Source organism: Alligator sinensis, unplaced genomic scaffold (genome assembly GCF_000455745.1).
Source record: "Alligator sinensis unplaced genomic scaffold, ASM45574v1 scaffold768_3, whole genome shotgun sequence".
Classification (NCBI taxonomy): domain Eukaryota; kingdom Metazoa; phylum Chordata; order Crocodylia; family Alligatoridae; genus Alligator; species Alligator sinensis.
This window is the reverse complement of record NW_005842135.1, coordinates 2,253,352-2,275,363: the sequence shown is the minus strand read 5'-3', so window position 1 is coordinate 2,275,363 and position 22,012 is coordinate 2,253,352. Positions and strand designations below refer to the sequence as shown.

General features: G+C 45.9%; 1 protein-coding gene across 3 annotated transcripts; it reads right to left on the bottom strand.

Moving 5' to 3' along the window:
* Positions 1-13,363: 13,363 nt before the first annotated feature.
* On the bottom strand, positions 13,364-19,048 carry ZFP36L1 (ZFP36 ring finger protein like 1). 3 transcript variants are annotated; one of them, XM_025205963.1, is made up of 2 exons: positions 18,913-19,048; positions 13,364-15,913 (listed from the first exon to the last, which is right to left on the bottom strand). In XM_025205963.1, the coding sequence occupies exon 2, from the start codon at positions 15,902-15,904 to the stop codon at positions 14,963-14,965; it is 942 nt and encodes a 313-aa protein (XP_025061748.1). In that variant the 5' UTR covers positions 15,905-15,913; positions 18,913-19,048; the 3' UTR covers positions 13,364-14,962. The 3 variants fall into 3 exon arrangements, with proteins under 3 accessions (XP_025061748.1, XP_006025257.1, XP_025061746.1); XM_006025195.3 differs by lacking the exon at positions 18,913-19,048 and adding an exon at positions 18,328-18,828; XM_025205961.1 differs by lacking the exon at positions 18,913-19,048 and adding an exon at positions 16,306-16,655.
* Between the last annotated feature and the right edge of the window lie 2,964 nt (positions 19,049-22,012).

The following is a 22,012-nucleotide window of genomic DNA, read 5'->3' as shown; positions in this document are numbered from 1 at the left end:
CGAATGGCAAAAAAAGGCATACTAAACAAAAAAAAGCCACTCAAGCTGGTTCTTGTTATTTGTGCTCCTCCAGCAAAGTGCTTGCAAGTTCAGTACCGACAGTTCAACTCAGACATGGCTTGTAGCTTAGGAAGATACTTCAGAGTCTGCCTTAAGCTAGTGAGGTTTTAGATGATGTCAGTTTGGTCTCTTGAGGGTGCTGTTCTCATCAGATAGTAAGGCTGATAAGCCTTCTGTTATGTTAGGTTTAACCCTTTTATCATGTATGAAGTGGCCAAGAAAACGTTGTATTTCCTGGCACAATACTTTGACAAGGCTGTCTGTGTTTCACAGGTACTGCAGCTCCATTCCTTTACATACTTGTCACATGTGAAAGATTGCTGACTAGCTGAAAAGCCAGACATAACAAGGGTTTCAAGAGCCAGCCCCTCTACAAAGTCATAGTTGGTTTATTTTTCTATTCTTTTCCTGCTCCTGGTTTCTCTCTTTTCCTTTTTCTTCTTTTTTTTTTTGTTTTTAATTTTTTTACAGGACAAATTAAACCAGGGACTGAAATACCATCTAAAACTAAGAATAGTGGAAGCATGCTTGGTGCAAATTTCCCCCCTTTCAGCCATGCCAGTCTACCAAAATGGTGACCGGCAGCACCTGCCATTACTTAAATTTTGAAACACCTGCTGTTCTACCTGTGTGAAATTCTGTACAACTAAGTAAAAAAATAAAGCTGTGCCCAAGACACTTCCAACTGAATTGGGCCACAATGCATGCACATCCATCTTAGAAAGTTTGATTGACCTATAGATCTCTGGTTGGGAAAAGCTTGGGTGAAAGATGGCGCGTGCGTGTGTGTGTGTTGAGTTCTAGAAGGTTGTTAGGTGTCAACGTGAGTTAATTGTAATATTAATCTTTATTGTTGGGGCCCACAAGAGAATGAAGAAGCTGATATAAGCTCCACTGCCACTTCTACAGCTGAGCAAAGTGGTCAGCAGGCATGTAAGGTTGATAAAATACCTCAGTAGGCTTCCTATGCAACCCAAAGATGGGCCTGCTTATCAAAAAGATCCACTCATGCACTGAATCCTAGATGAAGTGAGGACCTAAAAACTCATTAGGTACATGTTTTGACCTTAACTGCTAGGAAGGGTTCAACTTCCACAAGTTTAAATCCATTTGGATTATACAGACGTTAAAAAAACAAACAAAATCAGAAGCAGCAGCGTGCATTAGTTTGACCTGGCTCCACAGTGGCTGTATAGACTGGGCACTTCAGTGGGACTTTTTGGCGCTTTTATCTAATAGCTGATTCAATCAGCTATTACAAAAAAGCCCCACTAAAGCACATGATCTATACAGATGCTGGGTAAGCTGGGTCCAGCTAACGTGATTTATTTTCTGGGCAGGCATTGGGCTCGGTGTGGGACCACCTCGAGTTTAAAGTAAAGTGCCATTTTTGGTTTGTTCATTTTTTTTAAATGTCTGAAAGCAGCTATAGAGTGCTAAGAGGCAGATGTAAGATTAAGAAGAAATCATGATATTGTACACAGTTATAGCCCACTACTTAGTCTCTTTCCTCAGAAAACTGGGATTAAAAAGGCTGAGGACAGGAAAGAGAGGTCAGCTGGAAGTGAAACACCATTTTGCTGTCATCCTGTAACAGTTCTGACAATGGTCTCCTGAGTGATGCCATTAGGAAGATCAGTCCCTGGCAGCTATAACTATGGAACTGGTAAGCAGAAAAGGATCTAGTTAGCTGTGCAGCTCCTGAGGCTGGCTGGCACTGTCCAAGCTGGTGAAGCTGCAGAAAAACCCTTTTGTAAGGAGTGACACCAAAGTGGGGCAATGAAGGATGGAGAGGGGTGATTCTGGAAGCAATGGCAGAGAGAAGCAGAGCTATGTATGGCTGATACATTAGCCTGCACCGGAGAGCAGTCTTGAGGAGGCTTATGGCATCTGCGGTACTGAGACTGGCCAATTAGGTGGGTGGACAAGGAAGTCCCTTGCCTTGTAATCAGAATGGGAACAGTTACTGGAGACTGAGTGACAGGATCAGTGGTGACACTAGCATTTGCCCTATCATAGCCTGAGAACAGATCCTAGGCACAATGGAGGACAGGAGAGAACCAGGGGAAATAAAAACATTGTTAGCAATGAGCAAGTGTCTGATAATTGTTTGCTAGCAGTTTGTTTCGGCCATACACGGTAGAAGTTTTGACAGAGTTGGCCAGGAACATGTTTCGTAGTTTCTAGGGTTGGAAGGGACCTGAACAGATCATCAAGTCCGACCCCCTGCCCTGGACAGGAAGGAGTGCTGGGATAATAATATAATATTATATTATCATAATACCCCAGCCAGATATCTATCCAACCTCCTCTTGAAGACCCCCAAGGGAGGGGAGAGCACCACCTCCCTTGGGAGCCCATGCCAGAGCCTGGCAGCCCTAACCGTAAAAGAGCCTGGCAGCCCTAACCTTTCCTCATCGCATTCTCCCAGCTTTAGTGCAGTGTCTGCTGTTTGTGAAACCTAAGCAGACGTGGCTACACTCTGGTGCACACTGAAAAGGATCCATGGGTCTGTTCTGCGGTTGACAACAACAACTTAAATTAGCTTCAGAAAATGGACACTGTTTATTCTTCCTCCGTCACCAACCCCCTTCTTGTAAGCAGTCACTGTAGTAAGATGACTAAGCTGGACTGGCTCCATTTAGCCTCCTGCACAAGTTTGTGATGAGGAGGAGGGGGGCGGGGGAGGCTTTCTCTCTTCAGCAGAAAGTCTGCAGCTTCCTGTCAAGTAAACTACTATAGAGCAAGCCCTAAATGCACCTTGAACTTGAACTGAATTCACAGAGAACCCATCCAAGATCCCCTGAGTGCACTTCCCTCTGTCCTTTACTTGTGTGCATGCCTCCACTCACATTCCAGTAGTGCTCAGGGCTTAACCACTTGTGGGATGCAAGGTTAAAGTTTTATCAGACTATGTGGTTTAAATGGCTAATCGTGCTGCATGTGACAATGGAGTCATATGCTGCATGAGAAAAGCTAAGGAAAAAGCAGATAAAGGTGACCCACTAAATACACCACAGCCCACCTGAATTTTCAATCAGATTTCAATAAGGCTTTGTAAAGACTGTCAAAGACAATAAACAGCCATAGGGTAGGGGACAAAGTTTTTCATGTATTAAAAAGCAATTAAGTCCTAGGGAACAGTCATAGCTAACGACTACTCCTTGGAGCCAAGAGCAGATGGGCTGTCCCAAGGATGACTAACAGAGATCAATACTATTTCATATATGACGAATAAAGTTGCCACTAGGTGAAACTTGCTGACCTCATTCAAGCACGTGTCAGCTCTGAAAACTGTCTAATGATTTTTTTTTTTTTTGTAAAAATATGTCTCTTTATATATAAGGTTATATATATCTACGCCCTATCTAATGACGTTACCCTTTATTCAATACATTTGCTCCTTATATGTATTCAGAGTAATATCCACTGTTTTTAGTGACTCAGAATTGTGTCACTTTTTACTTTGGCCTAGTTCAGGCAGAGGTGGCTTCAGAGGGGGTACAGTGGTGCTGTCACATCCCCTTTTGGACTGTGCTGTGGGGATAGTATCTGGAGACCTTTTTAAGTCCACCAAGCAGGTGAGGTTCCACCCAAATCCCAATACTCTCTCCCCTCCTCTCTCCCCCACCCACTGCTGCTGCTGCCTCCACTATCCCCTGCAGGCCCCAGGGGAAGGGGCAGCTCCAGAGCCACCCTTGTCCCACTCTAACCAGGCTGCACAGGGAGCTGTGGCAGCTGCGGGCAGGTTCCACCTTCCTGCCTGACCCCCAAGTGTTCCCCTGGGAGCAAGCTCATGGAGAAGGAACACACCTGCAACTGCCACCATGACTGCTGCTGTCCCTTGCTGAGCCTGGACCCTGCACAGTCCAGCTGGAGAAACAGAGCAGGAACAGCTCTTGAGTTCCTTCCATCCCCTGATCAACTAGAGACAGCAGCTGTAGCTGGCGGAAGATGGGGGGAAATGAGAGAGGAGGGTATGTGCTGCTGAGCATGGAGGGAAAGGGGAGAAGTGCTAAGGTCAGGGGGTGGAGGAAGATTCTGATTTAGGGACTTTAAAAAATTCCCAGATGGTGGTCCTGCAGCATGGTCTGCCTGTCCAGGTGGATGGGTGTGGATGAAAGCTGAAAATGAGGGAGTGAAGCCCGGGTCACTACTTTCATCCACCCCTTTGCAAAATCCTGGATCCACCCATGAGTTTTGGCATCTCCTTTGGCCTCTCTTTCATTAAGACCATTACTGACTAAGGTGTGACTTCTGACTTCCAAACTGTAGGTTGAATTTCCAGGGTGGACCATTAGAAGAGCCATTTTACGTTTAAACTACGCAGGTAAAATCTGTAGTCACTGAGAAGCAATTGCCGTAGTCTCTCAAGGTGCTCTCTTTAGAGGCACTTTGCAGAGCTAAAAAACTCTAAGTTATTTAGGATGGTAAAATGACAGTGCCTATTTCCAACCTGGCAATTATTCTGTTCTTTCCAGCATGGGCTAGGTCACAAGGCCACTCTTCCTTGAAGTCAACAGGAAGAGAATCAAGCCCTAAGTGGAGATTCAGAATGGTAAACGTGAAGAATTTCAGGTGCTGGAAATGGGCTCTAGGATAGCAAAATTCATGCATCTTGAATCAATGCAAAAGAATTAACACTGGCTAAAAAGAGTCATTTTCTGAGAAGCTGACTAAAAATGTTCACCCAAATGAAACACCTGGATGCACTAACTATGGTGAAAAATGTTGTACTACAATTATGTCGACCATGTTTGGGACTGTATATATCTAATGTTGGCTGCCTCACATGCAGGAAGGTGTAGAAGAGGCTAAAGTGTCCATAGAAGATCAATAAAGATTATTAGGGAACTAGGTAAGATTAACTCAGATGAGAGACTGCAAAGAACTAGAACTGCCATATTTACAATTCTAAAGGATACAGTGAAAAATGACCCATCCTTCTCAGATCAATACTAAGAGACCACGTAGATGGCTTGTTGAAACTAAAGGGCAATACACATAGAACAAATAAATAAAAGATTACCTCTTCACACAGTGCGTGGTTACTCTTTGGAACTGATCTGATAGGAGAGGTCACAAGGTCAAATTCTATGCCTGTTTTTGGGTTTTTTTTTAAAAGGCTGAATAATTTTATGACCATTTTTAACAGCTATAATTTATGCAAGCTGGAATAATGATAAGGGGAGCCAAACCAACTCCCAGGTTTCAGTGTTTATATTCTCTGGAGATGAGAATTATTTTTTTTATCCTCCAAGTACAACTGACCAGTGGTATTATGGAATTTAGGCCTGCAACTTCCATTTGGAGCTCCAGGTCTTGGTAACCGTCTGTGACGCGCCAAAAGATGTGGCTTGTGAACTATTCCAGGAAGCAGGATTTTGACAGACTGAAAAGAAAAATGAAATTCAGTAATAACAAATCTTAAGAAACATAGTGTGGGGGAGAGCTGGCTAACCAGCTGCACTACAGAAAAGGGTCAGGGCTGCGGGGAATGACAAACCGAAGATAAGGCAGCAATGCGAGGCTCTGACGAAAGGTTGACGCTGTATCCAGGATAGTGCCTATCTCCAACCTGGTAACTATTCTGTTTTTTATAGCAGAGCACAAAGCAACCCGCCAGCCTCCCCTGTAATCAAAGGGAGGAGAATCAGGCACTAAATGAAGAAATGAGGTTAGTTTAGGGGCACTGTATTTCAAAATGTAAACAAATTGGAGGCAAACTGAAGGAATAGAAAATAAGAAGGTGAAGGATGTTAAAGAAGCCTACGAAAGCATATGCCTTTCCTGAATAAGTAAGTTAGTTTTTAAGGCCTTATTATACAAATGCTGATTGGTGTTAGTGCTAGCTTGGAGTTTGGAGCAGTCACACCCTTAGTCTAGAAACTTCTCTGACAGTCCCCGACTTGCACGGCTGTGACTTGCCACTAGAGGCCTGGGGAGCAGGGATAGGACTGGGATCTGTAGCTGTGTTTCCCACTAGAGGGCTGGTGAGCCGGGACAGGCTTCTATCCCTGCTCTACAGGCAGGGGTGTGAGAGATCCTGGGATACCAGAGGACTTCAACTTGGGTGGCACATCTGTGGGGAGTGCCCATACCTTAATGGAACAGGAGCAGGGTAGTGGGGATCAGAGATAATCCTGCCCTGGAGTGGCATAACAAGTGCTTATCACCACTTTAAAGTGTTAATGTGTGGACAATCCAAGCATTAAGAGCTCCAGGAGCTGCCCAAAATTACCATGTAACAAGGCCCAGAGGTGCCACCAGGCCCTACCATCAGCTCTGAGAATATTTGGGCTGGAGAAAAGATGAGACAGAGAGTGGAAAAGAGAGAGGACACAAGTCCCTCATTGTTACAAAGGGACTTTATCAGGAGGGCAGGGTTCCATCCTTGTAAACCAAAAAACGACAGGGCAAGAAGTTAATAGGTTTAAGCTGCAGCAAGGCAACTCAGGTTAAATATTAGGATAAATATATAAACATTAGAAGAGCTTGGGCAACGGAACGCACCGCCAGGGGAATGCTATGGCATCGTCAGCAGTGCAGACATTCAAGGTTAACACTCGCCAACTATCTGTATTTGAGGTGATTTAGGGACAGCCAAATCAATCCTGTCATAGTTCAGAGGGATGTTTCTAGGTGACTCACTGGAAGTCCCTGCCAACCCAAATGATACGATGATAACCCTACAGACCTCCTGCCTCCCTTTTCCATCACAAGTCTCACTCCTCCAACTGCCTGCTTTCAACTTATTACAAATTGCTTGGGTTCTTTCCAGTTCGGTTTCCACCCACTTTAAAGGGTTGTTATGGTAGGACTAGCAAATAAAAATGGCAAATACCTTGTTCAGCAGATCTGTTCTCTGTGCATAGCTGAATTTAAAGACAAGGAAGATTCTACTGTTAGCTCAGCTGTGCCAGTAGAGGTGAGGAAGGGAGAGCTAACATCACTGAATACAGGCTGAATTTGAGAGCTAGCAGGAAAAAAATGGCATAATTTGTAAAGTGATCCTATTAGATTTGTACTGTAGTCAAGAGAAAATGATCATGAAACCTGCTGTTTTTTTACAGTCCCTTTTCAGAGAGATGACATCATTAGACCATTATTATATAATTACTTGACATCATTATTTTACCTGCAAACATGGTCTTTCACAAATATACTTGACTGAACAAATATATTGTGGTTGCAGTATATTCTCTTTGTTCAACCATTAACAGGAAAAATGTTGATATCTGCCAAACAGGCTTACTAAAGAAATCCCTTAAAACATAACAAGAGAGTTTTACACATGATTTTATGTGCTTTTGTTCCACACACTCTAGAGTCTGCTATTATTACCCTAAGTGAGGGGTCAGCAGCCTTTTAGGAGTGGTGGGCCAAATTTGCAAAGTTCATTCTGAAGGTGGGGTACTGTTTCCAACCTGGCCATTACTCCCCAGACCACCAGTTCCCCCGCCACCAAATCGCTACTGCCATCCCAGCCTTGGAGGCTGGATGAAATCACTTTGCAAGCCAGATCTGGCCTGTGGGCTATAGGTTGCAGCCCTAAGCCATAAGTAATGCCTAGCATTTCTCTGGCTTGAGTGCTACATCCTTGTCCTGTGAATCAACATTGGCATCTGTTCATTCACAGCATTCATAGGAAATATTTGCTGTGGTCTCCAGTTTGGGACAGGAGAGAAACAGCCCTAAATTCTATTTCGAGGCCTTCCTCTGACTCACTGTGCCATTTAGAATAAGTCACTTCATTTATCTGCTCTCAGTTTCCTCATCTGTGAAACAGATCCATTTCTAATTGTCTACCTCTTGGCTAGGGACCAAAATCACACATAAATCAGCATTAGTGATCAGAATCTGTAACACAACAGACATTCAGTGCACATAGACTGCTTTCAAAATGGCTGAAACCAGCTTAAGATAAACCTGGATGGATGTAGTATCAGACTTAACTGATTTAAGTTAAATCGGTTTATTGAACTTCTCTCCCAGACCCCCTCCAGATTCAGGTTAACTCACAGTCCCCCCAGCAGGTTGTGCACCTTCCCCACAAACACCCCTACACAGGGTGGGTTGGGTAGCCTTGGCCCAAGCTATCTATTCCAGCTGAGCAGGGAGGTGTGCTCTAGCACCCCCCGGTTTCTGGCCTGGGCCACTATAGGTATGTGGTTGCATTTCCAGAATCAAAAGTGAATGCCTGTTCATTTGTTTATCAGTTCAATCTGTGCAGTTTAAACCAACCTGCAAAGATTAAATTGATTCAGCCTCAGGCTTTTTGACGGTCTGTACTTGGCCCTTAAGACCCACTCAAACCTTTGTAAAGTATTTCCAGACCCATATATGAAACAATTACGTAAGAAATACCAAGTACACTTGCTACCCAATCAGAAAATAATGTGCCTACCTATTTCAGGGTCATCTGTTTTCAAATTGTTGTCCACTTGAGTTCCCTCATCTTCCCCCCATGCCAGAGATACAACTTCAGCATGAGAAAAGTTTACAGCTCCATACCAATGGGCATTCCAGCCTCAGAGTATTTATGCCTCTGTTTCCTCCGGGAATGTCTAGAATATAGAAATAATCTGCTTCCACTAGTTTCAATTGCTCTTTTCACAGCAGATCTATATCGAGTTTAAAACTGGGGAGGGAATATCTCCTCCTCTGCAATGCCCTGAGTTTTGTGATAGTTGTCTAGCTGGCAGTTACAAGTGCCACAGACAATTGTAAAACTTGGAGAATACTAAATAGTCAATGCATTGAAATGAAATTGTTCTAAGTGGTAGTGGTGGCTGGGGTTGGGGTGGAGTGGGAGGCATAAAATGAACCCATAAAAAGAGATTAATCTGCAACTGGAGCATAGGCAATAAGAGCTCCAGGCTCATCTTTTGCATCCCAATAAAGCAGCACAGTTTTGACTGAAATCAAGTCAGAGTGGCTATGGGACTAGTAGTAAAAAAAAATCAAAGCGAAAAAAAAGCCCACCTTGTGAAAATTAAAATGTGGAATTCAAAACATTTGCAGTACAATAAACACAACCCAGCCCCAGCCAAATAGAAGTTCTGTTCTGCCCATGAGGAAACACAAGAAACCACATCATGCCTGGCAGCAACCGACCCATAGTCCCATTTCCTCCTTGGTTTATTGCAGAATTGTGTTCCTCAGTGCCCTCGGCTATGTTTAACGTTGTGTCTGTTTCCACTATAACCCCTTCAGTTCAGAGGGGGAGGTTATAAATCAAGTTGTAGTGCTGCCTGAAGGGATAAGTCACAGCACAGCAGGTATTGGTTAAGGGTGTTTTCTCTCATTGGAAGTTTTCTAAGGAACAGGTATGGGCTTTGTGAAGCATAGGCCAGCTTACTGGGCCAGAGAGCCTGAGAACAAAGGATACCTTACCAGGCAGTACCATCTTCTAATGTTCTGGATGAAAGTGGTCAAAAAGTTCCAAGGGTAGTGCTATGGTTTCAGGGACTGCCATTTCCAAATCTCTTTTAAGATTCTTGTGTTAGTAAAGTACTTAAAAATCCCATTTCTTGATGAAAGAAGACAGGAGCGGTCTTCATTCTCCTTTATCTCAGCATAGCCTTGGCTCTTGTCAACCCATGGCTTCTGCCTGGGCTCTTTTAGCTCCCAAAGACGAACACAATTCTCTGAGGCATGGGAAATGTCTATTTCTAATCTCAAGATCAAACTTTGCTCTCAATTATATCTCTGCTCATCTACCTCTCCCACCTCTGCAGCAATATCCCTTTACAAATATTAGAAGCCTCAGCTTCTTTCTAGATCTTCCCTAAAGTCCTACTGTCCAGACTCAAACATGTGCCAAATGCTCCTGTCACTTTTCCCACTCCAAACCTTCCTCACAGCGATGCTCTGAATCCTGAGTCACTTTTGGAGATCCGGTTTAGTATTGCTTGTAGGCCCCACCATTAAGTCAGGATTTTGTGAACACAAGGAGGTATTAGCTTGCTCCTGCCCTTATTTAAAAAGCTCTGCATGGACCTACTCTACCATTATTCTCTCTCTATCTACAGTGACCTCCCTCCTATGAGTTCTTTCACATATGCTTGCTCAGCTTTCAAGAGTGCCCCCTCTGCTGACCCACCCCCAGGTAGCTCCTGGCACTGTCTATACTGTGGTAGCAAGCTCAAAGCCACTTTCATAGACCAGGGATCCATTATGGTAGGAACCCGACTTGCACCGATTCTGCCCAGAGGAACTTCTAACAGGCTTCCTGATTCTGTGCCACGGTTTTCAAGTCTCATCTGGAAACACTTTTGCTGCTTCCAACCATCCTTTAACTACGCTGACAAAGGGAAATAATAGCTGAAAGCAAGAAACTCAAATATTTGTTGGATACTACTTTTAATGTTGCTTTGCTGCCTCAATGCCTGTCTCCCACCCCTATAAACATTTCTACCTCTCTCTGCTCTTACTCCACCCACCACCTTCAGAAAGGTTTGGGAAACAGGTGAGTCATGCATCATTTCCCGGCAGACACCAACTCTAATCTGACAAGCCCCTGTGGGTGGGATAGGAGGAAGGAAAGCATTCTGAGCCAGTAACTCCTCAGTGCAAATGCCTTGCCAACAGCCCCATCTTGTTTGTATCAAGGAACTATGAGCTGGAGCTCCTCAGAGAGCTGCAACAGCTGCAGTTTCAGAGGAAAGCAAATCATCAACTTAGAAACCAGCACCTATTCTTTAGCAAGCCCTCTTGTGGCAATCAGACAGAGGGGTAAGATGTGCTTCATGTGGGAAACACAATCAGTAAAGAGGCTGCTTCATTTGCTAACTACAAGTTCTGGATGGCTTTAAAGTGGCTGGAAGTTTTTGAAGATGAAAACTATTACAAGTCATGTCACTTCAAGGTGAAAAGAATAGGAAACAAGTGAGGCTGAAAGATGGTTAATAGCCAACTTTGTAACTGCAGGCACCTGAACATTCGGTAGCAATTGCAGAATCAAGATAAGCCCCTTTGTTGTAACCCTTACAAATGAACTGCCAATCTCCTCCTCAACCATATATTTTGTTTGTCTCCCTTTGACATGGAAGCATTATCTCCAGCTTGTCTGGCATGATGTAACAGGCAGCTAGACTTTATTCCTGCTTCAGTCCGTTAGGACAGAAGACAAAAAACAGAAGCAATTGAATTACTGACCAGTTCTCAACATACTGAAGACACTATGGCTCATACATCCTCACTACCTTAGCCTCACACTCTTGCTGAAGGGGAGGAGAAATAGAACAGAATATTGGCACAAGAACCATTAGGTCAGAAAAGTTGCACCAATCTTGCCTCAAGCTCTTTGCAGAAGAGGAGTGAAGAAACTCAGAAGTGACTGCGTATTCTTCCTAAAAACAGAGTACACTACCACCTCATGGTCAAGGTGAAAGCAGCTGATAAGCCTAGAAGAATTAGAGACAGCTGCCCTTCACCATTGGCAAGCGGACCCATTCAGCACCTTCAAACCATCTTCTATGCCACAGCCAAGCTTTATATCTAGCTATATTTATCTAACTAGAGAGGCCAAGAGATTCCCAGGTTGCTGATGTCTCCCCATCATTTAAGAAGATATACAAAATAGATGGCCTGTTCAGAGGTTATTAGCTTCCCCTGTCTCATGACAGCCTTTAAGTTGGTTTTGACCATTGAAAAACACCCACTAGCAATGGCATATTGATGAGGAGAGAACAAACCATCTCAACATAAGCGATGCCTGTCTCCAAGAGCTGGCACTAAATTAGAGCACCACACAGCAGGGGGAACCATGTAATGTGCTTGCAAAGGTGTGCTATCACCATAGCTTTTTAGAGGCTTCTCACAGAGCAACAGGCAAGTAGCACAGCTGTATCCATCAATCATTAACAAGGCAAAGCATATTTGCTTGGAGAGTAAGGCAGCAGTTTTAGGCTCCATGTTCACATGCTGGAATATGGCAGAAGAGCCTTTGCATCTCCAAGTAGATCTGTGCAAGATTCCCTCTCACCCCCTCCCCACCCCCCTTAAAAAAGAGAACCTCCATTAAACATTTGGGAAGAAGAGTTAAGCAGTACAGCTGCTAAGGACTTCCTAGTAGGATACAATTTTTAGACTTGAGTAGCCTTTTCCAAGTAGGGGATGATGCCAATGTCCAAGTGCAAGCAGAAGATTGCTGCAGTCTGCAGAAAATATTTGAAGGACATTTGTCAAGCATTAACAAAATGAGGTCTGGGCCCCTGGTGGTCTTCCCTCAGGAGAATGTACTGCTTTTCAGTTATATAAACTCCTGGATAAATCTCATATGGCTTTTGGGTGACCTAAATAACTCATCCTTAGCAACCCCACTCCAATTCTACCTTCATTAGCCCCATGTTACTGCCACACCATACTTATTGTCATCCTAGGGCCAAAAGACCATTAATACCAAAGAAGCTTAGCAAAGATCCTGGGGTATCCCAGGAGTTTTGTTCTATGAAGATGCTTTTCTTAAAACAAAGGAATCTGGAACAGTTTACAGCCAAACTTCCTAGAGGCACGGCAAGAGGAAGAATGAATGGCTGATTCCCTAAGGATTCTACCTACAGGTTGGAAAGATGCTCATTTTGCAGACAGGAAAAAAAAAAGCTAGTCTTCCCCTAAGGGCAGTCTCAAGGAAATTAGCAACACCAAGGAGAAAGTGTCCAAGAACTGAAAGATGCTTTCAAGTAAATCACCAAGAACACCAATTAAATTTTGCATTGAAGGAGTTGCTGAACATTTGAATCTGCTGTATGATGGCTTTTATACTTGATTGATCTGCTGTGGGGGCTGGCTGCTCTTTTCCCTTATAAAAATAGACAACAGTCCCTCTAGGAGCCAAGCTGTAACAGTATTAGCAAGAAGTAAGCCCTGAAATGAATTAGAATAGATTCTGGTTTGCCAGAGAGTCTCAAAGCCCAGTTCTACTCTCTTTGAGCAAGATTTACCTCTTACAGCAAAAGCGAAAGAGATCCAACAGCTCAAGCTACACATATCAAGAGAGGAAGAAGGTCTGTGGGAACTGACAACGTTCCACTCAAGACAGGAGAAAAACTCCCATGAAAGATGAAGAGGATGAGAGCTTGAGGAGAAAAGCCACCTTGTGCTTTTTCTTAACCTGCATACTTGTCTAAGCTGGTCTCTCACCTCAAAAAGAAGGAAGAAAAGGAAGAAAAAGGAAGTGGCATACCTGAAAGCCTCTCTGCAAGTTGTGGAGATTGGGGGAGGAAAGTACTCTGCATTTTAAGTGAGCAGTTAAGAAACAGCACCTTGTGTTTGCAAGTAAAACCAGCTTCATTGTCAGTTTCTTGAAAAAGACTTGGGGTTTATTGATTTAAACTGCAAACAGTCGTTACAAAAGAGATTCTTTTAAATAAACGCACACAAAGGAAAAAAAAAAAAAGAAAAAAGGCAATGTAGTGAACAGTAACAGGGGAAAAAATTACATTCATTGTTTTCTTTGTGCCAGTCCCATTCACCTCAACAAGGAAAACTCCAAACTTGGAATACAGAAACTCAGAGACAAACTGTATTTGGAATGTCTTCAGATAGGCACTTCAAGCCAAAGGCTTTTTTTTTCCTTTAAAGAAGCTATACAAAAAAAAGGAAGTAAAATGTCTTTCTTCCATACTATCTCACAGCAGAGCTTATGCATGTACATTCTAGAGCCCAAGTGTGTACAACACCCAGGGGAAGAGGAGGAAGAGGAAAGGCAAAGAAACACATTAACTCAATTTGCAGTCCAACACAAAAAGGGGAATTTCTAAAATAAATAATCCAAACACAGTTTTTGCATTTTTTTAAATTAATTTTTCATTTTTTAAAATAAAATAACCAAAAAAGTGTAAAGTTACAAAAAATGTCATTGTAGTATAATATATTAAACTGTGGGGGGGGGGAAAAAAAGGAAAAAAGACACTTCACAATCTTAAGATTAATATGGAAGATCATAATTTAAACATAAAAGAATATATTCTATGGATTCATCATCCCGATAAATATGAACAAAATTAACAAAAAAGCATAGGTTTCGGCAATAAATACGTTTTGATAAGTTAAATAAGCTTTTTATATTGTTGTGCAGTGACAAGCAAAATTTGCTCTCCAATTTCTGAAAAGTTATACAAAATTAAAACCCAGAAAAAAAAATAATAAAAAGCTTGGCGTGAGTGCTCTAAGATAGGTCTAAAGTACTCTAGAGCAAAACCATTAAAGCTATGCCTACTGGAACTTGGTTTAAACAGAACTTGCGTGTGGAATGAATTCCATTAGCCCCCCTCCCCTCTGGTTTTATTTATTTTTTTTAAAGATGTCACATGAATACATGGGGAACTTTTAGCACCAAAATCAAGTCTTTCATAGTCCATCTGTTTGTTTTCTTCCCCCCAAAGTCCCACTCATGTTACAATCTTTGTCCATTCTCAGCTTTTCTTCCTGCAGACCTGAGCCGATCCAGGCAAAATTAATCTTTATAGGGCACAAGGGCTGGATGTTAACAGCTGTCCACATGCCTTAAGTCTAGCAACAACTGGCCAATAGAAAAGGGAGGGGCAAAGGGACTGAAAGGGGAAATGCAGTATTGTGGCCAGTGGAGGGAGCTGCTGGTTCTGGATTTTCCCTGCACATCTGGAAGTGCACAGAGCTTTAGAGGAGGCTGCGGGTGCCCTCTGCAGCTGGAGAGGTAATAGTCACAGTGAAAATGTTAAAGGCACTAATTTTGTAAACGGTTATTGCTTTTTAATGTAATTTGGCACTTAAGGCTTAAGCCAGTGAGTCAGCTAGCGGCAAGTGGACTGCCTTGATGTTAACGTCTAACCCTGTAACCAGGGGAGCTCGGGGTGGGGGAGGGGGTTCAGCTTAACATTGTAATAGAGGTGAGAGGGAGACAAGAGGCAACCCCAAATTAGTCATCAGAGATGGAGAGTCTGCTGAAGATGGGAAGACGTCTTGAGGTGTCCAGGATGGGTGAATCTGAGCCGCTGTGGCTGCTGCTAGAGCTGCTCAGATAGCCTTCCTGGTCAGAGAGGGAGTCCTGAGGACTGGGTGGCGAGTCAAACATGTTGGGGGACTCAGACATGGGCCTGAAAAGGAAAGCAGTGGGTGACCCCCCGCTGGGCACCTGCACCCCCATGCTGGGGGCAAAGAGACTGGCCAGCTCTTGGCTGGAGAAGGTGAAAGGGTTGCTGGCGCAGTCAGGCAAGGTGGGCGAGCCCAGAAGGTCATCAGCACTCAGGATAGGCGGCGGGGTGATTGAGGTGGGGCTGTCCAGCAGCCCATTGGCAGCGGAGCTGGGGAAGCCGGCAAAACTGAAGCTGTGCTGGAGGCGAGGTCTGTCGGCGACAGTGGGGTCCCTGGCCCCAGCCACGGCACGGCGCTCCTCAGCATTGTGGATGAAGTGACAGCGAGGCCCGTAAGGGCAGAAGCCGATGGTGTGGAAAGTGCGGCACAGCTCCGTCTTGTACTTGGGGTGGCGAGTGAGGCTTCGCAGCTCGTGGATGCCATGGGCGAACTGGCACTTGTCACCGTATTTGCAAGCACCGTTCTCCTCAAAGGGGCGGCACAGCTCAGTCTTGTAGCGGCTTGAATTGACTTGTCCCCCAGACTGCTTCTGCGGCAGTAGACGTTCCCCGCCTTCAGAGAAGGAGCGGTCCCGAAAGCGGCTCTCCCTAGGACCCAGCACAGGGGCTGGCTCCCCCTTGAGGCTGCTTAGGAGCTGGTTCTGGTGAAACTTGGAGTTGGGCAAGGTGACAGAGTGCCTCCTGGAGAAACCCCCGCCAGCTGGGGTGCCCACTGCCTTCCTGTCCAGCAGACACCCTCCAACACTGGAGGGACTGTAATTCAACATCTTGTTGCCCTATGGAAAGAGAGCAAGAGGTGGTCAATTGACTAGTTTCCTCCAGCACCCTCCAACTATTTCTCAACAAGGGGACTGCCTTGAGTCCCCAAAGACTCAGATTCCATCTTCATTAGCTCATGCAACTTTAAAACAACCTGGCCTCCAATGGCCCTACCTCCCAAGATTAAGCCATCCTGTTAGATATGACCCTCTGCCCCAGGCAACAACCAAGCTGTCCCACCTCGCCACAGGGTGACCCTGGCGTACATAAAACCTCCCATGCCCTAGGCAATGGATTGGTCACCCCACCTACCACATGCAAGAGCTAAACCCCTGCCACTCTCTTCTCTCCCATCCCAGACAACCACCCATCTCTAGATCCAGGGGAGCCACTACTTCAGGTCCTTTACCTCACCCAAGAACCAGATCTTCCAATGGCTTCTCCACTTCAGCTATCCCACTCCTCCACAGACCCTCCCTCTAATTCCAAAGATTGCAGAAGAGACCTCTGAGAACCAAAGGCTTTATATGAAAAAGAAAAAGATTTGTTTTGGGACAGGCCAACCTTGGGAAGAGTGTACCAGTGTGCAGAGGGGCAATATGACTTTGAGAGAGAGAAATGCCAATTACCACTCTAAATTAATTCCATTTCTCTTGTCCTCCCTCCAATGTAGCAATTGCATTTCATGTGATCCAGGCCAGCCTTCGCCCCTAACCACAAGGATTCCTTTGCAATTAGCCTTTTGGCTGCAAGGAAAGTCTGGAAAGGATTATCAGGAAGCAGTTACTTCCATCTGTGGGGGTGGGTTATTTATGTATTTTTTAACATTAAAAATCTTGTTGGAGGGAAGGTTTGCAACAGTCCCAGGTCTTTTGAAAAGAGAACAGAGAGAAGTGGAAGCCAGGTTCAACAGGTTTTTAAAGCATAAGGCAGAGCCATGCTAAGAACTCCCTGAAGGGTGAAAGTGTCTCTGTTGCTGGCTCTTGTTTTAAGAGAAGCAGGCTGGAGACAAAGCCAGCTCCACTGGAAGCTTTACCCTGGCAGTGACACTGCAAACCTAATGCACAGTTCAGAGTTTCAAAGCAACAAGGTTGGGAAAGGGCTTGTCCTCTTGTTGGCACTTGGGCAGCCCACTTTGCTCTCAAATCAACTTAGTTTTGTGAGATGGGGGGGAAGGTGGGAAGAAGTATCTTTGTAAAACAAAAACCCACCAATAAGCAACTAAACAGGGGAAGGGCTGGGAGAAGCCAAGCAGACTTGAGCTGGGTGAGGTTGATCAGGAAAGTAAAATGGCCTGAAAGCACTGAAGCAGCTAGAAGTGCAAGAGGAGGGAGGCGGATACTGGCCTGCAGGCAGTATGAAAAGCAAGTCCTGGCTACAACCCCTCCCCTCTCCTCCCCTCCCCACTGTATGGGGCTGCAAGTACACTGGGGCAAGATCAGGCGCGCTGCAGCAGACAAGAGCAGCTCAGACAATCCAAGGGGCTCAGCAGGATCTCAGGGGGGGGGGGAAGCAACTTCCCAAACTTTGAAAAACTCCTTGTAGTGACGCCCCTCCAGCTCACATTCCCCCAGCTGAACACACCAGCAGCTTCCATGGGAAGAGAGGGGGATCTCAGCACTCACCCAGAGTCACCATTCCAGGTCCTTTACAGCCACCCCTGTTCTACTGCATGGGATCAGTGGGGAAGAGAAACTTCTCAAAAGAAGTTTGGCTACTTGGTTCCTCCATTTATTCCACCCTCTTCCTCCTCCCACTCCCCTGGTTGCAGAAATTGGTAACCCTTCTCTGCAAAACGTAGAGGCTGTTAACACAGCGGGGAAATTGGCTCTGGGAAGCCTGGCAGGGGGGAAAGAAAAAAGAAAGAGATCAAACAGTGCAAGAAGAAACAACCAGAAGTCTGAGCGGGTTAAGGAAGTTCTCCCTGCAACTGACTTGCAGGAAAAACTGCAAGATGAGGGCGAAGTGCAGCTAAGGCAGCAGAAAACCACCTGGAGTTTGGATCTAGCGTGGCCAAGAACTTTGGAAAAGTTTCCCTGGAGAGACCAGGTCTGAATTAAGAGCAAGGAGAGGATTTAAGAAAAAAAAAAAGCAGCTCAATGGCGAGGAGGGAGATAAAAGCGACCCAAAGTTTGGCAGAGAGTAAGGAAAGGCGGGGGGAAGAAAGGCAGCAAGTCGGATTACCGTGCAGAGCAGTCTCCAGGACTCACAACACAACACGAGCACCCCAAGGGAAGCCAAGTGCTCACCCACACTTGGGCCACACCGATACACAACCCTGCTTGGTTTGAAAAGCGCCTAAGACTCCAGTGGAAGAGACGTGGGGGGCTGGAGAGGGGGAACCACCAGGCTTTGCCCCCTTCTCTCTTTCTCGCACACGCCCCAGAGTCCTGGCCACAAAGTTGATCCCCAAGAGAACAACTCCGCTTACCTTGCATAAAACTTCACTCAGCTCGAAGATGGTTGGAGACACCAGAGCTGTGGACATCTTCGGGGATGGAAGGGGGGAAAGCGGGTGGAAGGATAATATAAAAAGAAGTAGAATCACAGTGTTGTAAGTAAGGCACAGCCTCCAATTTCCCTGGGTTGGATGCCTTTCCCCCCTTTGCTCCAACGACCCTCCCTTTCTTTCTTTCTTTCTCTCTCTCTGTCTCTCTCCCTCGCCCTCTTTCCAGGGGCTGCTTTGGCTTAAGCTGAATTTATAAAGTTTCAGCTTGCACTGGGTGGATGGAGGTGGAGCTCCAAATTCACTTAGAGGAGGAGGGGGGGGAGAAGAGGGCGGTGATTGACACCAGGGCTGAATCACCCATGTGGTTGCAGCCAGAAAAAAACTTTTAGAAGGAAGGAGGGGAGGGAAAGAAAGAAAAGCAAAAAAAATTAAAGCACCTTGCAAGAAAAAACAAAAAAACAAAACCCACCCCCGGATCCCCGTCTGCGGGCTTTTGATGCAGGAAAGTTTGTTAAGGAGTTCACCCGCGGTGCACGGGGAGGGGGGGGGTCTGCACACTCCATTTACCCCGCATTAGGCAGAGGGGGGCAGGACTTTTCTCCCTTTTGTCAGCCTTTGAATGCAGCTCGTGACATCATGGGCTGAGTTGGCTTGCTTGGCTGCAACTTTTTTGCACAAGTCCTCCGATGTCCGTGCAGCAGGCACCCGGATCCCTGCCCTCCCCCACTCCCTCGCTGCGTCCCAGGGTAGCCGGGCAGGGAGGTAACTTGGAGCCTCCGCAGGGGGAGGCGCGCACAGCCCGGCAGAGGCGTAGCTCTGGTCCTTTCAGCGCAGCCAACGAGGCCAGAGCAAACCTGACCTGAGCTCTTGCAGAGTGACTCTCCTTGCTTCCCAACCATGTGCAAGTACATTGCAAGGCCTGTGGGTTGGGGTTTTTTTTTTTGTATTGAATTATGATTCTTTTGCTTTGTGCGAGATTGAGTTTACAGGATCGGTAGTAACGCTGGTTTTTTAGGGTTTTTGTGGGTTTTTTTTGAATGAGTCTCCCTGCTGGACACTAGCTGTGTGTTTGTTTTGGTTGGGTCCCACCCCTCAGGCAGATCTGCTCCAGCAAAGCAGAGAGCAGCTCAGCTTTGCAAGCGACTGAACACCACTGTAGCCTTTTTTTTTATTTCCTTTTTTTTAAAGGCGATCAGATAACAAGCGAGGGAGCAGAAGCAAGGCCCTCTCCTCTCGCCCCGACTCTGAGCCGGGTGGAGGGGTGCGGGTGCCTGCAGCCCTCCCTCCGCCCGGGCGGGGAGGCGGCAACAGATGGTTTTGCAGTCCCGTCAGCTTTGATTTCCCAGTTGCTGCGGGTCGTGGGGAGGGGGGTTTTGGCGGGACGAGGGAGGGGCACGTGGATGCCCGAGTGCAGCAAAGATCAACACGTAGTTATCGGGGGCTAGCATCAGGAAAGTAGCACGTTTGCAAAAAAAGCAACAGAAAAAGAGATGGCCCGTGCAGGTCCCGGGTGGAAGACCATACTGAGGTGGAAATGCGAGCCTCTTGGTTTCTTTCCTGCCTATTTCCACTCGTCCTCTGTCGCCTCCTCCTCCCCCTCCTCCTTACAGTAAGAGTTGCCCACTCCAGCCTCTCAGATGTCGATTCCACAACACTCTCGGCGACTCCATCTGTTATGAAACAGCCAAGTGCATTTTTCCATCGCAGGATAATTAGGTCACCTAATTACGGCCACGTTTCTTCGGAAAGGCAAAAAGATCGCGAAACCATCTGACTTCCCGGCCCCGACGCGTTTGCAAAGACATGTTGCGTTGTCTGGCAGCCCGGCAGCCCGGCCCCCCGGCCCCGCGCGCTGGCGGCGGGCGAGGAGGGTTCAGCGCCCCGCGGCGTTTCACAACCCCGAGACGTCTTGCTCTCCGGCTCGGCTCGGCCCGGTCCGGGCTGCCCGGGATATGTCTCCTTTGATTTCAACTGATTGAGCTCATTTTTTCACAGTGCTGCCTTTGCATTTTTGCAGCCTGACTGTCTTCGTGCTGATTCACATTTCCACCCCCCTTGCACTTATTACTACTTTTTTCCAATTTTGATTGAAACCTGGCAGGCTGCGCTAAAGGAAATAACTCACATCCACATTAACTTAAATCACTAAAATATGTTTTTTAGGCCTTTAAAGCAGCAGTCGATAGTGGCTGGCTCTACTCCCCCCCCCCCCCTTCCAGTTCCCCAAAGGGACCATTGCAGGCCATTGAAATCAGAACTAAAAAGAAAGAAAGTAAAGTTTCTTAGCAAATAATCCGTTCCAGATTTTAGCACACAAAACCTGATGCCTGCTGATAGTTAGAGGGTGAGGAGACAGTTTCTTTTTAACAACCGTCAAGGTTTCAAGGCTTTTGATATGAGACTGCTTCAGTGTGAAATTTGCTGGGCCAAAACCAGCAGCCCTTACTCGGGCAAAGCTCTCACTAAAGTCAGTGGGAGTTTTGGCAAAGGAAGGTCACTGGAATTTGGTCCCTTGTCATTAACTCATCCAGGCTGAGCCAATAGGCCCCTCCTTGAAATGCCTCTCACTATAGCATTGAAAATCCTTCTCCCTTCCCCCTTAGCCCAGACTCCCAAAGAGAACTGAAACCCAGAGTCCAGAACGGAAAGCCAGCTAAGAGAGATCACATTTAACACTTCAAACAAATGATCCCTGTTCCCACTTCCTCTTCTGTTTGCTTCAGCCTCATGAACTGGGCTTTCAGCTCGTCTCCCTGGCTGCTGATCTCTTCCCCCCTCCTTCCATCTTCAAGAACAGCCAAAATAACCAAACGAGATCAACGCCTACAGACTGTCCATTCCAGGTTTCTTTTTTTTTTTTTTTTAATTATTATTATTTACTTAAGGATAGAAAACTGGTTCCTCGAATTTCCGTCTCTAGATTCATTTTTTTCCCTGCTTGTTGGCAGAAGGAAGAAGCAACCAGGAGAGAGCGAGCAGCTTGAGCGTGTTATTTTCTGCAGTTGTTTACTGGTTCCGTGGATGGTGCATGTTCCCAGGGCTCCTCGCCTCTCTCTATAATTAAACCCTTTTTAATTGTTAGGTTGAGAACGTCATTTCAGGGACTTTCCAAAGGTTACGGAGTCCAAAGCAGGAAGCCAGCACATAACTGTTTCACTACTGAGTTGCTGCGAGCCTGGGTTTGCGCTCTGCAGCTCGGAGCAGTCAAGTCTCAGGGGGCTGGGGAGCGCAGGCCTCCTTCTGCATTCCACAACACTACAGGCACTCAAGTGCGAACTTTGGGTGTGGAGAGCTTGCAGGACTGGGCTCTCAATCGCATTCCCCAAAGCAAGCAACTAACCCCTTGCGCACATGCTGCAGTTATCGGCCTCTTGTGGGCTAAGATCAAGCGTATCTGAGGATTTACATAGAATAGATGCAGTAGGCCATGTACACAATTGTTTTGGGAATCACAGCTATATGTTTCCCAGCTTCTGTGCATCCTGGGCCAAGTGCTGTTCCTACAGAAGTCCGGTTAGTATTTTGCCATTGTTGAGGTCTGATTTTGGCTGGTCAGAACCTGACTGTAGGGTAGTATTTAACTGCACACTCAAACCACACATTCATGGCTGAAAGTCGGGCTTCTCTGGGCTTAACTGGGAGTTTGTATGTGCACCTACACACACCT